The 16,724-nt window shown below is 34.5% G+C and overlaps 1 protein-coding gene across 1 annotated transcript in view; it reads right to left on the minus strand.

Moving 5' to 3' along the window:
• LOC118738270 (protein timeless homolog) overlaps window positions 1-16,724 on the minus strand; it is a 26,122-nt gene that overhangs the window by 392 nt on the left and 9,006 nt on the right. The window contains exons 3-4 of the mRNA XM_036469195.1: window positions 5,161-5,418; window positions 77-396 (exon numbers count right to left, since the gene is read on the minus strand). Coding sequence (XP_036325088.1) covers window positions 77-396; window positions 5,161-5,418 — 578 coding nt within the window. The remainder of the gene's footprint in view (window positions 1-76; window positions 397-5,160; window positions 5,419-16,724) is intronic.

The following is a 16,724-nucleotide window of genomic DNA, read 5'->3' on the forward strand; positions in this document are numbered from 1 at the left end:
TTTTTTTAATTCTACAAATTTAATTTTTTATATACATATGTATGTATGTATGTATGTAGTTTGGTTATTCACTTACCGCACTGAGAACGCACTGCGTCGCGTCAGCTGTACTTCCTCCTTAACGTGGCGAAATGAACGCTTCTGTTGATTCTTCTCACGATCGAAATCAATCGACATAACACGTTCCAACGGCTGATGGCAAATGATGTCGCGATCCGACACGGATTTCATATTCCGTATTACATACGTGCCGCCGAAACGTGAATGCCGCATCGCAGGCGGTTTGGTGTGATGCCTTTGGCGTTCACGGCGACGCGCAGCCAGCAATTCCTGTTCGTCGCGTTGCTTCTCGGCGATGCTGCGTTGCAATGATGCATCCGCAAGGGATTCGGCTGTCTGTTAAATGGAAAATTAGCGTCAGTTACACACGCAATATTTAATGTCAGCTAGGTCGTGCTGATGCCCGAATAGCTGAGGCGGTTAAAATATGTGGCTGTGTGGGGGGAGGTGTCAGTGTCAGTGCATGTACGGAAATGTGCTGGAGATTTGGGTGCAGGTGGTGCGTGGCGTGCCTGCTATGCAGGTGACCTGGTTATGCAGGTGAATGCAATAGTTTCAAGCTGCAGCAAGGAATGTGCGTTATGTTCAGTATTGCACATGGCGAGAAATGCGTGAGCTGCTTATTCGTTATGGTTGTTGTGGTGTTAATGCTGTCAGCGTGCAATATTGTGTGCCGCTAGGCTGGATTTAATTGAAAAGTTGATGGGTAAAACGGTTTAGTAGCGATTATAACACGACGAGAAGAAGAGCGTTACAAATGTACGATTATGGCTCACGGGCGAAAATGTAGTATGGTAGTAAGATAATAATAGCTAGCAGCTGCTAGTAAAATTTAATGGGTCGCTAAGTAAAACAGGCTTCCCTTAAATTAAAAATTCTTTTGACATCAATACAACAGAAAGCTATAAAACGTTGTCGTAAACGAACTTCTGTTATCACTTGTGAAATTCGCTTTGGAGGCCAGATGATTTCGGCGTAGTGTCATTTTCTTTGTAATGAAAAAAGGGTTGCACAACGTGGAAGCCGGGTTTCCTTTGAATCAAATTTGACAAGGAGTGCTGGAAACTCGAGCCTACTACATATCTTCTGCTGCGCGAAAAATCAATCAACTACTATAAATATCTATTATTGGCTAGGTTATTATAGCTGTTATAGCGTTTACGGAGATACGGGTTACATATGGTGCCATCGAGAAATATTTTACTAATCGGGCTTTAATGGTGCCATCGAGAAATATTTTACTAATCGGGCTTTAATGGTTTCTAAGGCACTGATTAGGTGACTAGAAAGGGCACATTGACCGCCTGTTGGTTGTTTCTGAGCATGTGGCTTGCATGTCGGCCACCAAAGGATTCTTCTAAGGCAGTGAGTATGGCATCTATCGGTTCTGATAAACATTTGACTCGGGTGCATTTGGAAAAGATCCTTGCATTAAGTTTCCACCGCCAAGCCTCTTTTTGACTGCGCTGCCAGTGTCAGAAATTGTGAATGCTAACTTTAACATTAGTTATAGGACGATTTTAAATAACGCTTGAAACTCTTTAAAGTTCAATTTTAGCAATTGAATAGTTTTATAAATTTAACTTCCTATGAGTTCCCGCTCAGAGGGACGGAAATTACATGGAAGTAAAGAACCTAGAAGTAAGGTACTTGTAAATCGGAACAATCGAAATCCATTTACCCACTGCGAAGGGAAGGTACTTTGTATAGGCAAGTGAAAATAAGAGGGACGCGACATTTTGACCAGTTTTGACAATTTTTCTGTTTTTTTGTATATATTTTTTTTGCAATAATAATGTAGCTCGTTATCTAAGAAAAACCACTTTTCACAAAAATGATATTCTGATGAAGATTTGCTATTAAATTGCAAAGTCATTATTACCATCAGTGATGACAGGTACCTAAGTCCCAGATGGGTTCTAACATCACCAAGTACTTTTTGTGCAAATTGCAGATAGAGGGTACTGAGTATAAACCCTCGATATAGGTCTAAATTTCTAACTTTTTAGAAAAATTCAACAAAATGTTACAGCAAAAACCTTTTGATTAAGAATTTTTAGAAAAATTCAAAGTATGCAGTTTTAGAGCCCGCTATATTCTAGGTAAATAAGGTGCAAGTTGTAAGTTGCTCAAATTCGCTTTGATTTTTTGATACTTTTGTTTTGTTGAAAGTCTCACGCATTTTCTTCCATACAAATTATGGTCAACAATTTTTTATTTTTTTGGTATGAAAGAAAATAATAACACCATCGCACAGTGGCCCATTTTTGCGAAAAAGCTGGCCAAAAGTCGAAGCGTGTTACAATTGTAATCAAACCTTGTGTATTCGTCTTTATTTTGGTTGCTAGTTTTAAATTTCACCACATAATTTCGAAATTCAAAATGGCGGATCCATAATGGCTGCTGTGTACGTTTAAAATAATCAGATTTTTAGCGAAACTAAGGTAGTTGAGTAAAAAAGGTCATGTTTTCGACTTTTTTGTTATATAATGTGATGTAGCGGTTAGCAACATACGCTATCATTCCGCAGGACCTGGGTTCAAGCCCAGTTTCCGACCAACATCAAAAAATAAGAAACAAACAAGTTTTTTGTAATAAAGTCGCCCTTTGGCAAGCAATGGCAAACCCCCGAGTGTATTCAGCCACGAAGAACAGCTTCTCATAAAAATAAAATCCCCGTTCGGATTCGGCGTAAAACTGTTGGTCCCTCCCCTTTGTGCGCCAACATCAAGGCGCACGCCACAAATCAGAAGAGAAGCTCGGACAAACACTAACGAGGTCTTAATGTTTGTTTCTAAAAGCCTTGATGTTCAAATTTACACGGGAACTGCGGGATTGGGAATGAATCACTAAACAAGACATATATATTTGTTGGTACAGGAATATATTTTTAAGATAACAATTTTATACACCGTCAGACTCGCAGTCATCTGAAGTATCCAAGCTCGTACCTATATTTACTGATGGCAATTCCGCATCCGCATTTACAACAGTTGACAATAATTTAATGGCATCTGACGACAGTTTATGATTTTGTTTTGGTGGGTTTAAACGTAAACTTGAAATGACAGGGGCCGGGATACAAGCAGCCGATATTTTTTAATATCCTTATTCCTTGACTCTTGGATTTCTTCGGAAAGTTACCCAATTGGCAGGGGTGCCCATTCAATAATGAGAGGCCCATGGACGAGCACTGTAATATAGTAGTACTTTCTGACATCATTTAAATTCTAAAAACATCCAATCTTTAAAACATCAAAATCTTGCCATAAATATTTTTTTACATAATTTAAATCTTTTAAACATAAAAAAATTAAGAATAGCGTATAAAAACTGATGCCCAAACTACAAGTGGCGGCTTGTGGCAGGTGGTTTTAACCAAGGTGGATGGGAAAAACTTCAATATATATGAAAAAGAAAATTAGACCGCCCATCTCGACCACGCTCGTAACTATTTTCCTAATCCATCATAATGAGTAAACAAAAAAAGATATTCACTATCTATGTCTTACGTCAGTTTTTAGATGGCGTGACTATGAAAGACATGTTTTACATACTCTAGATTACAATGTCCATGAGCGGATGCTTGAAAACTGTTATTTTTTTTAAGATAATACTACGATTTTAACAACGACGAAAACTCTAATTTACGAAAAGTTTAGAGCGAATTGCTAGCAACTGTCACTTCGATCTCCTGTAACACTAAATGCCTTTAGAGAATCGACTTGTTGTCTCATAACGATACGCAGTAGAGCCCTCTTAACAATATAAGATGGTTATGCATACGAATGCACCAATTTTTTTTTGGACTTTTGGCCAGGGTTTTCCAAAAATTGGCGACTGTGTATCGGCAAAAAAAAATCAAAAACCAACGAGAATTCTTAGGCACTTGGAACTTGCAATATATTTATTAGAATTCGTTGGATTATACCTTGAGAAGGGTTTAAAATGGGCTGAACCTTGAGAAGGGTTTAAAGGCGCATTTTTAATTTTATTTTTAGATAGCCAGGCGAACATAAAGGCCTTTTCCAATAGGAAGATCACCTCTATGCTCGCCAAGGAGAGCTATGACACCATTCAACTCTTATCAGCAAGGAACACGGTATTATTATACTGGAAACCGGGACACTCCGGGATCGTGGGTAACGAGCCCGCCGACGAATTGGCAACAGAAGGCTCATCGTCCGTACTTGTTGGACCGGAATCGTTTTGCGGGCTCAGTGGATCCCCCTCGAGGCTTAAAATAGAATCGTGGGTAAACTCATAACGCCGTAAGTACTGGGGAGAGATAGGGGGCCTTAGACAGGCCTGACCTTTTGGTTATCCTTTCGCTAGGAAAGATATAAATATTCTTGCTTGTTGGCTATCTGACATGCGCCCCATTGGTTTTTCCACAAAGACAAACTACCGTCTTTGCCTTGAAGACGAAAAGTCGCCGGAGTACATTATGTGTGATTGTCCCGTATTGGCCAGACTAAGACTGAAATACTTCAGTTCTGCCACAGTCGATGCCCTTAAGGTTAGGAACTCGTCTACCAAGAAACTTTTAGCATTCATAAGGGAGGCTAATAACATCTAGGGGCCGTCAGGGTCAGGAACCATCATAGGGATACAAAAGATCTTCTAGGTCGCGGTGGCCCTTTCTGTTACATTCAAAACTCTATTGGGAACAAAGTAATCAATAACTTAACCTTTTTCAAAAACTCCCACTTTTTATTTAAGATATTTTGTGCAGTCATGATAAGCTCTTATTTCACTTGGATTTGCATGCTGCTGTATACATACATACATATATCTGCTAGCTTCAATACTGCTTTAATCCGATAAAAAACAAATAATGAAGATGACATACTTCAAAGCAAACACTTCAATAGTCTAACATCATTAAATAAATTCCAGCTACTCATCATGCCAAGAAATCTCGGCAACGCCAACGCGCTGCTCTTTCCAAATCACTTGGTTTTTTTTTTTATTGTGAACATTTTCAACTCTTTACTGTCCACCTCCTGCACCGCTAGTCTTCCAGCTTTCGCCGCGTACGGTTATCCATTCACCCACACAGAAAACTTCAAGTTCATAGTAACCTCATCGTTTACTCACTTGTTCGCGATAAAGCAGACACAAAATCTCCAAACCGTGCAAATGAAACTGATGCTCATCCGGCGATGACACCACGAACAACACCAAATCCATCAGACCAGACTGATGCAGCGCCCAGATAACTTGGTCATGCAGGCTGGCATCATTATCGGCACGACATTCTGCCTCCGGGTTGGCTGGCACTTGAAGCACGTTTCGTATCAGCACAAGGACGCGTTCAATCATCAAGCTCTGCTCCTCGCTGCGTATCGCCCAGTCCTGAAAATGGAAAAGGATACATCAATAAAAACATTTTATAAGCACGACAACAAATAAAAAGCGAAATAAAACAGAAGCGTAGAATTAAAATTGTGCAAGAAATAAATATTTTGACGAGCAGTCCGACATAGCGGCCGGATTTCTATGCAAATCCTTTTGGACTAAGACTAAGTAGCAACATAAAATCAAATAAGTAGCATAGAAATGTATTTTAATGGTTTTTCCAAACGTATTGGGGTAAAAAAAGCAATGAAATGGGAATATGCCTGCTTTGTGCGCCATTAAACGGTTGCCAAGCAGAACGAATGTACTATCATTAGTTAGGCAATCGTTATAAATCTAAAGTCGAAATCAATTTACTTTCAAGCAGGCAAAAATAACAAAGCGGCTTATAACAAAAAATTGCAGCGGAGAGTTGAAAATTGAAGGCAGTACACATTGGAGAGAAACAGAAACGGGATGTAGTAGGAGTAGCAGCGACTTAACTAAGTAAGTCTATGTCCTTACCATATTCCACCCTCTGCCTGCCTTGCATACAAATAGAGCAGCGTTTTTTTTATTACTTTAAAATAAACTGGCATTATGCGCAGTAAAACAGCTACAAAACATCGTTAAATAAACTTACTTCAATAAGGGTATAAGTATGGCGAAATCTATTGAGACGGGGACATTTTGCGTACTGGCATATTGTTGCCTCCACAAAGCGGCAGCACTGCCAAATGTAGTTTCTATACTTCGTTAATACTCTTTATATATATAAATATAAATAACGGTTTAAATGACCAGTTTACTTGCAAAAATGGAGAAAATCAAGAAATTTCTATTGCAAATCGCACAAAATCTGCTTTTTATTAAGGTATAACTTCTTGAGCGGTCAGACCTAAAGCTCGGGGTTTTCAGACATTTGTCTCTAGGTTGTGAGGAATAAAACAGCCATCTGAAACTTGAGTTTTCTTGTGGTAGTCGTTAAGCGGTACTTATTTCACATTTATGGGTATAAAATATACTTTTCAATTTTTCAGCAGAAGAATCCAAGGTTAAAGGACAATGTACTACTTATCATTGCTGAAAGATCTTCTTGAGAAAACGCGTGATTAGTGCGTAAATTTTTTACTTAATATTGGTTTTTCGCTGAGCACAACCAATCAAGGCCAAAAAAAATCATAAGCACTGGTGTAATATTTTGTGTTTGTGTATTTGGGTCTGTGTAAAAAATGCTCAACTCAAAAAATTATTTTAATGGTCAGTACTGGATAATCCTTACTGATATATGTAAATGCGAAAGGTTTGTTTGTCAAGCTTTCACGCTTTAACTACTCAACCCATATTAATGAAATTTCGCTTACAGGTGCCGTTTAGCCCAACTTAGAAGATAGGGTAACTTTTATTCCAATTAAACAAAGGGGCGTGGCACCTCTCATACAAACGTAATTTTTCATACTGCATACCTCTGGAACTATGTGTGGTAGCATACTGGACCTTGGTGTGGAGATATATGAAATCAATACTATGTACTTATACTCATGGAAAAAATGTGGGTTCTTAGAAAAGGGCACGTGGCACCTGCCATACAGACTGAATTTTTATACTACCACCCGCTAAAATGTTTACTTCAATTCAAAGTATTTTATAAGTTAAATGAATTATTACATAATGGATGTCGATCGAGTCGTTGTTTCCCAGAAATGGTGACTCTTAGGAACAAAAGTGTCATAACAGGTTTTAGAGATAATTGCATGATCTACACTTTTGTCTAACATATATTTTTATAAACCTTACGGTTTAGCTGAAAAATGGGAAAAATAAATTTATGTTACCTTTGACCTTGAATAGTTTGTTTTTAAGGATCTGGGATCGATAAGGACTTTTCACATTTCATTTATAAAGATGTTCGTAACATTCGAACCAATTTTACGCTTTATGCGAGTTACTGCAATCTTGAAAATCTAACTTGATCGGGCTAATAGAAAAAAATTTGGAAAATATGATTTAAATAGAGTAACAATTAGAAAATATTAGTTACGCGGGTTATAATGTACTTCAATTGGGTTGACAAGTGATCATATATGGAAAAAAATTGTGCTACTATGTTGAAAAAAAAAATTGGAAAAATGTCCATCTCAAAAGATTTTCCCATATACATATGTACATGTGTAATGGGCTTTAAAACTGCACACCGGATTTTTTCTCAAAGTTCTTATTAAAAAGGTTTGTGTTGTGTTAAAATTTTGTTGAATTTTTCTACCTTTTTTATAAAGTTTGAAATTTGGACTTATGCGGTTTTTGTTAGATAGTGAGTTGTATTTTTATAAAAAAATAAACATTAAACAAACAAAAATAAATAGCCGAAACTGGTCACAATGTCGTGGCCCTATTAGTTTTCACATGACTGTATGTGGGCGTGTCCAACCCCGCCCACTTTTACATATTACACTTTTTACTTTTAACCAGTGTTGCCAAGTTTTGAATTTGAAAAAGCACTAACATCCTAGAAAAGTCGCGTTTTTTCTTGAAAAAAGCACCAAATTTTTTATTGGACGGTTTAATGGACTTTGAATGCATACAAAATTTTATTGTAGATATGCCGATTCAAATTAATAAAAATTAATGCTTCTTGCTCGGCGGTCGAAGATTCGTTATTCATTTTACTGTTAGGAGATACTGGTGCTTTTAATATTCGTAAGAAATATAAAAAATTCAGCCCAAATTAAATATCTAAAGATCGATTCCTGGTCTCAGAAACATGGACGTTTTTGCAGGCAATGGCAAATTACCGTATGTGATTCTGGCATGATTGAAAGTGCTGTCACTTATTTTTTTGACAAACATATGTTCTATCGCTTATGATTGTCATCGTACCATGATTTTGTTTCCATTTTTGTAAATTTCCATACGAAAATTCCTATAGCTCCAAATTTAACTTCCATTTTGGTTTCAGGTTTACAGTTTTGGTGTCTTCAAACTAAAACAAAACGCACCAAAAAACGCACCAAGCACCAAACTCAAAAATTTTCGCGTTTTGAATTAAGAAAAGCACTAAATTTAGTGCGAAAAGCACTAAGTTGGCAACAGTGCTTTTAACAGACCTTAGAGTAAAAATTTTATCCCGATATGTTCGCCGACGCTTAGTCTTTTTGAAGACTCAACAAAATCTATTTTCGGGCGCCACGATTTGAATTGGTGGAAACTGTTGGTTGACATTTTAATGAAATGATTTCTTTCTTTTCGAACCAATTATAATGACTTTTCAAAACTGCTGATTTTTGGTGTTTGGGTCTTTGCCAAAACAATGCAAATTTTTTACAAACGTAATTAATACATTTTTGCAACTCATACCGATCTGGCTCAAAACCCTCATATTCAATATCTTTCGCTTTTGCACCCAGCAAATTTTGAACTTTTTGGAAATGCGTACCGAAATTTTCACGCCAAATCTCAAAAACATGCAATCGACAAAATTCGCAGTGTTAACTTGTGCCTAGAAACATTTTGAATTAGAAAATTAGATACATAAATCAAGAAATAAACATGAAAAAACTGTAGAAAATAAAGAGCTTGGATAAGGTTATGGAATACTACGCGAGTCTCTGCAGGTCAATGCATCTACACTAGGGCTGTGCGATTATTCGATTACTCGAGCAAGTTGGTTAATCAATTATTCGGTTAATCAATTACTCGAGTAATCAAGATTTTGATTACTCAAAACGATGATTAATCGAGTTACTTGATATATGATTACTCAAAAAAATAATTTTGCTCGTTAAAAGAGTTTGCTTTGGAAAATGCTTATTTTCTTTTTTAAATTCTGTATATGAAAAAAAATTTTCGTTTTAATTTTTGAAAACAGAAACGTTGTTTTCAAAGTATCAAGGAACTTTAACTACTTTATACATATGTAAAGAGTTGAAATGTTGATTACTCATTTTACTCGAAATGTTGATTAATCATAAAACAAATTACTCAAATATTTTTGTTTTTGGTTAATCAAAAATCTTGATTACTCGAGTAACTGAACTTTTGAGTAATCATAACTTCTAATTAATCGAATAACTGAGTTATTTACTTTATGGTTAATTAAAATTTTGAGTAATCAATTAATCGCACAGCCCTAATCTACACTGAACACTTTTATAATCTTAAAATATTCACAAACAATATGTACATAAAAATATTGAGGGCCGATAGGGGAAAGAAACACACTTAAAACATTACCTAAATACTTGCAAGCCGAACCAAGAAACACACAAAATCCTACTTTTCTAAAACAACGATTTGCATAGAACACAACAGGAATTATCTAAAATTTTAATTATAGAAATAAAGTCAATACCTTTACGTACATATCCATTGTATATAATTTTAACTCACTCGGCTTTTCACAATATTTTAATTACGTTAAATCAAATTCAATTTTCAGCGTGCTGATGCTGTACAAACAAAACGAACAATTGATGACACTTTTGTTTTTTTTTTTTTTTTTTTCAGAAACAACCGTTAGAATTAAAACAAAAAATATATGACAATATGAAGTTTGGACAAAACTGATTGCAAAGCCTATTTTGGTTCAACAATTTTTACATACGTTTTTATAATTTTAGCCTATGGCAGCAACCACTGTGCGTCCCCCCATTTCTCCTAATTTTCTAAGAATTTTATATGAATTTTTCGTTTTTCTTGAAAACTCTTAAAAGCTTAACTGCGGATGAAAATATCGTCCTAAAAATATGCCACGCATACCCACTTGCTGTTTTTTTTTACACTTTACAGCCTAAAAGAGTTTACCACTGATATGCACTTAACAAAGGTTGGAAAATTTTATTTGCCAACTTCGAGTTCGTTCCACCGAAATGAGCTACATAATGTGCCTTATCCTGAGTTTCGCCTGAAAAAAAAATTCAACTAAAAATTTGTCATCCGCCCATATTAAAACCATGGAAACCATGAGTGAAAAGTTAACCGGTTCGGGGAAAATGAGACTCATGATAAGGCTGAATAAAAATACAAGTTTAATTAATTTTTTCGGTGATATTAAAAAAAAATTATGCAATCGTGAAAAATCACAATCTCTGTCGAAAACCAGAAAACAGAAATCGAGGAAAATGAGCATAAAAGCCTAAAAATTTCATGGAACTAATTAATTTATTTGCACTAAATTTTCAGTTTACACTAGCAGCTAGTGATAGTGAAATGAAAAAACTTTTCACTAAAATGAAAAATCGAATAGTGAAAAAAAATTCTTCGGCCTGTAGAAATATGTGTTTCTTCAATAAAATTGATAGTTAACAGAGGTAACACTTTATAGCATAGTTTTCAAGGTAAGATTTAGCGTGTTTTAAGCTTACGCAACTCCGTGTAACTCGAATTCCACAACTTTGATGAAAATTTTTTTAATTTTTTGGGATTTTGGGAGTTTTGTGCATTGCACATTGATATATGTTCAGCGACTGAAACAAATGCCCACGTGCTCATTTTTTTAATATTTGAATAGTTTTTATTTTTCTGTAAAAATACGGTCGCGAGCTTTTACCAAAAACATATAAATCACAGTTTCAAACTTTATACAAAATTTAGGAAAATTCAACAAATTTTCATAAAAATTTCAACTTTGTAATCGGAATCCTTAGGACATTTTAGTGACGCTCAAGTTTCAGCCGGCTAAGAAATAGGGTTGATTTCTGATTTTTTTTTTTTTAACTGCTTTTACGGTTTTTTATATAACAAATGCAATTTACAAAAACTGCCGTTGATTTTTTTAAAGTTTTCTTGGTAACGGTCTCGCGCATTTTATTTCATAACAAATTCATGCTTATGTGGAAAAAAAACTTTTTCAAAAAAATGCAAAAACCCGTCACAAACAAATTTGATGGGCTATAAAACTGCATACCCAAATATGTTCTAAAGATTCAGAATAAGAAGTTGAAATTTTGATGAAAATTTGTTAAATTTTTTGAAATTTTGGATATAGTTTGAACCTGTGATTTATATGGTTTGGGTTAAACCTTTGACTGTATTTTCATAGAAAGACAACCAAAAAAATTTAGGTCGAAAAACTTTACGAATATTTAAAAAAAATTCAAATACGTCATATTTAGCTCAAAAAACCTTACGAATATTAAAAAAAAAGTAAGTGCGCCTGGGCGACGCTGGAGAAATGAAATTTACGTTACATATCTATTTTGTCTCATAACCAATATACATACATGCATACATATGTACATATGTACATCTGCTTTTGCATAAGGTTATATTTTTTGTCTTTTTTCTATTTAGATCCCTACCTCTACCCCGGTTCCTTAAAATTACATTTACGTATGTATGCTATTCTGTTTTCCTTTATCTTCATTTTTATCTTTATACTCTGTCGATAACAAAATCGATAGTAACATCCAACAAAATATCGATACCAAACCAATAAAAATATCGATAACAAAATCTTAGAAAATCGATAAAAAATATCGGTAACCAAATCAGTTAAAATATCGATAACAAAATCGCCAAAATTATCGATTACAAAATCGATAACAGTACCGATAACAAAATCGATATAAATAGCGACAACGACTTGAATGAATATATCGATAATAAAATCTACAACAATATCGATAACAAAACCAATAACAATATCGATAAAAAGTATCGATAACAAAATCATTAAAAATAACGACTAAAAATCGATAACAAAGTCCATAAAAATATTGATACCAAAGTCGATAAACATATCGATTATTATATCGATAGGTTTCAAAGATATCGATAGCAAAATCGATAACAATATCAGTAAAAATTACGATAACTAAATCGATAACAAAAGCGAGAAAAATATCAATTGCTGTATCGATAAGTCCCTAGAATCCCGAAAATCTCTAAAATCCCAAAATAGTTCACAGATTGAGTCTCTGTGTCTCCATCTATATCCCTTTCTCTATAATAACCTTTATTTTAATATTTCTTCCTATATCTTCATCTATACTTTTATCGGTATCCTCCTCCCCATCTCTTTCTTTACATTTATCTTTGTTTTTACTTTTATGTTTATCATCTTCTTCATCTAAATATTCCCTTTCACCTTTGCCCATATATAACTAAAGGGTTTAAATTTACATTGATCTTCATTTTTTCCTTCATCTTTACGCATCTTTGTTTTTGTTTTTATTTTTACCTTTGCCTTTATCCTTTTCTTTATCTATATATGTCACCTTTACTTTCGTTCTTGTATTGGTCTTTTTCTAAATGTTATTCTTTAACCTTTTATTAGCAAGTTTTTGTTAAATTCATACCATGTGTATACACTCAAGAAGCACTTGTTTCAGCCCCAACCATTTCCGTTGCACCATTTCCGTGTGCATTTTCCGTTGAATCCGCCAATTTACTCCCAACCGCCGCTAAAGAAGTTTCACTTCAAAAAAATCAAGTCATGGTCATTTTTTGAGTTACTGTATGTATGTGAAAAAAAAATAAAAATTTCTTTTGAAAAGTTAAATTACGGCTAAATTAGGAGCCATTTGAGAAAAACTTACAATCCTGATTGTTAAATGAGTTAAAGACTTAAGCTATTCTGGGGCGAACATTTTAAATTAAATTTTCCCGTGTTTCGCTAGCGACACATTTACATATATGTATGTATGTATGTATGTATAACAATAAGCTCATCGACAAAAAAAACATAACACTGAAACGGATATGCCAATGCGATAAGACCGTTTGTAAAAGAACTAAAGAAACTTTTGGCCATCCAAAAACCAAATATATATAACAAACAACAAGACGAAGTAAACATTGACAAGCTGAAAATAGAAGGAAGCAAAAGATAAGCGTGTGCAGTAGCGAATCGAGGAAAATCCCTTTGTATTGCTCCCTGGAGTGATATGACTGTCATGACAATCGGTTCCAAATGAATTTATGGATTGGAGGTCAGCGCGCAAATTGGCAACTTAGGGTAAACGGAAGAAAACTGAAAAAATATTTATTGCGATGGCATGCACGCAAGTGCAAAAGAGTGGAGAAACGTTGAGAAATAATGCATATAAATTTAAATAAGTCGATTAAAAACCGTAGTAGATTTAGTGCAAACTGTAGGCAATGTTTATTGAAGCGCCAATTTATGGACATGAATCGCCATCTTCCCAATTTCAATTAAAATTTTGTGTAGCGAAATAAATGAATGCTCTTAACTTCTTCGCATTATTCAAGCATTTATAATTAAAGTGACCCTTTAGAAAATGAATATCAAGGTCGTGGCATTTTCATCGCTTTGTCAAGAGCCAACATTCACTTTGCGGTACGTTCAAGCAAAAATTTAATTTTGCGAGATTCGTGGTGCTTTTACTCCTCTGTTTCTTTTCAAAAGGAAAATTTATTAATATTTGCATGCCCCCATAAATGAGTATTTAATAATTTGCTTTTTGTCCAACGCAAGCAGGCAAACGAGCAAGATGACTGTGTGTGTGTGTGTGTGGTTTGGACAAAATAAACAGCAGCCTAAAATAGGTATTGCCAAGAGAAGCAGCTAGCTGGGTTTAAAAGCGCTGCGTGGAATGGTCACCGCGAAAACCTTTCTACACTTAGCAATGTGCAGTATGTACTTATGCATGTACATTAGGGTGGTCCAAAAATGCATGTTGGGGGGGAAGAGTAAAGTCGGAATATTTATGCTCTCACCCACTAGGATTGTTCTATACCGAAAAAAGTATACCAGTATTTTTTTTTTATTATGAAATCAAAAAATATTGAGAGGTCGTTTAAAGCGCCCAAAGTTTTCCACGTAAGTATTTTATATGGGGAAAAAACCACATTTCGTAGAAATGGCACAGAATTCTTAAAAACCAATATTTTTCTATTAAAAAACTCTGTTTCTCTGCATACCCAATTGTTTATTTAACCCTTTTTCATTGCAATCAAAATTTATAAGTCCGCCAAAAACCCACACAAAACCCGAAGAATGCAAGGGGCGACCAATCAAAAATCGTTAGTATTAAAAAATTGTTAAATAAACAATTGCGTATTATTAGTAAAAGTTTCCTGAAGAGAAACAAAGCTTTCCAATCAAAAAATTTTGATTTTCAAGAATTCTATACCGTTTCTACGAAAAATTGTTTTTCCCCATATAAAAAAAGGAAAAATTTGAGCGCTTTGAGCGACCTCTAAATATTTTTTGATTTCAAAATAAAAAATAGGGGTACACTTTTTTTCATTATAGAACAATAGAAGAATAGAGGTGAGATCATAACAATTCCGATTTTACTGGTTTTGGACCACCCAAATGTACATATGTACGGAAGGAAGAGAATAATGGGTGTAAGCAGCAGAAAATGGGAAACGTTTCGAAAGAGCGAGTGCATAAAGAAAATGAAAGCGGCAAAGCTTCTAGTTTTTTGGCGATATAAGGCGTGCTTCCTCGTACATACATACAGATCCATATAAACTAGATGAAACGTATGAAAACACTGGATACAAATATATATTCTCGCTATTTCACGAGGGCAGCCATGTTTTTAAATATTTTATTTGTTTATTTGTAAAGTTTTTTTAGAGGTCGCGGTGGTCGGTTTTTTTTATAAAAACGCTGCTGTTCACATTTTTTTTATTTTCTTGATATGTTAAAATGCAGCTGAAAATGTGGTTTATTGGGGAATATTCCCTTAATTACATACCTGTCTTGATCAGTTAGAATGGGCCTGGTGCCCGAAAATATGCTCTTGAAAAGATACTAGTAAAATTAAAATTGGGATTCGAACGTTTTACGCATTGCCATGGGTTGGAACTTGTTACCAGGGGGTTTCTGGGGTTGCTAATTAGGGATCTGAAGTCAGTTTTTCTAAATTCAAAATGGCGGATACGAAATGGCGGTCCACTTTTTAAAAAATGATTGGATCTGTCCGAAACCCGGCACTCGAGAGTTTTTGTGGTCGCCGATTACGAATCTGAAGTTAATTTTTTTTAATTCAAAATGGCGGATCCAATATGGCGATCAAATTAAAAAAAAAGTACTAAAATTAAGACGTTGATACTGAACGTTTTAAACATTGTCAAAGGTTAAAACACGATTCCAGTGCGTGTCTGGGGTTGCTGATTACGAATCTTATGTCAGACTTTCAAAATTCAAAACGGCGGTTAAGAGTTTCAAACTAATCCAATCATTTTTTTTTTAAGTTGGTCGCCATTTTGGATCCACCATTTTTAACTTTGAAAATCCGCCATTATATTCGTAATCTTTATAAATACTCTATCGATAACAAAATCGATAGTAACATCCAATAAAATATCGACAACAAAACCGATAATAATATCCATAACACAATCGATAAAAGTATCCATAACAAAAAATTATTGTTGCTTTTCCACAATAAGTTTCTTATTAAAACTGGCCTCGAGGTCAATAAAAATTGTTGCACATAACAAAAAACGATAAACAAAAATTGATAGCAAAATCGATAAAAATATCTCCAGCAAAATCTAAAAATATCGATAACAGAATCGATAAATATCGAGAAAAAAACGATAAACACCGACAAATATCGATAACAGAATCGATAAATATCGATAAAAATCTATAAATATAGATAACAAAATCGATAAATATCGATAGCAAAATATCAAAAAAAAAAATCGATAAATATCGATAACAAAATCGATAAATATCGATAATAAAATCGATAAAAGTGTCGTTAACAATATCGATAAAAATATCCATAACAAAAGCGATAAAAATATCGATTGAAATATCCATAACAAAATCGATAACAATATCGATAGCAAAATCGATAAATATAGATAACAAAATCGATAAATATTGATAACAAAATCGATAAATATCGATAAAAAATATCGATAACAAAATCGATAAAAAGAATCGATAAATATCGATAGCAAAATCGACAAAAAATATCGCTAACAAAATAGTTAAAAATATCGATAACAAACCGCTAAAAATATCGATAACAAAATCGATAAAAGTATCGACTATTATAACGATACGTTCCGAAAATATCGATAAAAAAAGCGATAACAAAACCGATAAAAATATCGATTATTTTATCGATAAGTCCCAAGGATACCGAAAATCTCTAAAATGCCAAAACAGTTCCCAGATTGAGAGTCTGTGTCTCTTTATATATCCTTCCCTCTTTAATTACCTCTATTTTAATCTTTCTTCCCCTATCTTCGTCTTTACTTTTATCGGTATCCTCATCATTTTATCATTCATTTCATCATTTCACATTTTATCTCCATCTACATATTTCCCTTCACCTTTGCCCTTATATATATACATGGGCGTAGCCAGGTAGGGGCAGGGGGTGCTCGAGCCG

Source organism: Rhagoletis pomonella, unplaced genomic scaffold, assembly GCF_013731165.1.
Source record: "Rhagoletis pomonella isolate Grant_MI unplaced genomic scaffold, Rhpom_1.0 Rhpom_scaffold_00004, whole genome shotgun sequence".
Classification (NCBI taxonomy): Eukaryota; Metazoa; Arthropoda; class Insecta; order Diptera; family Tephritidae; genus Rhagoletis; species Rhagoletis pomonella.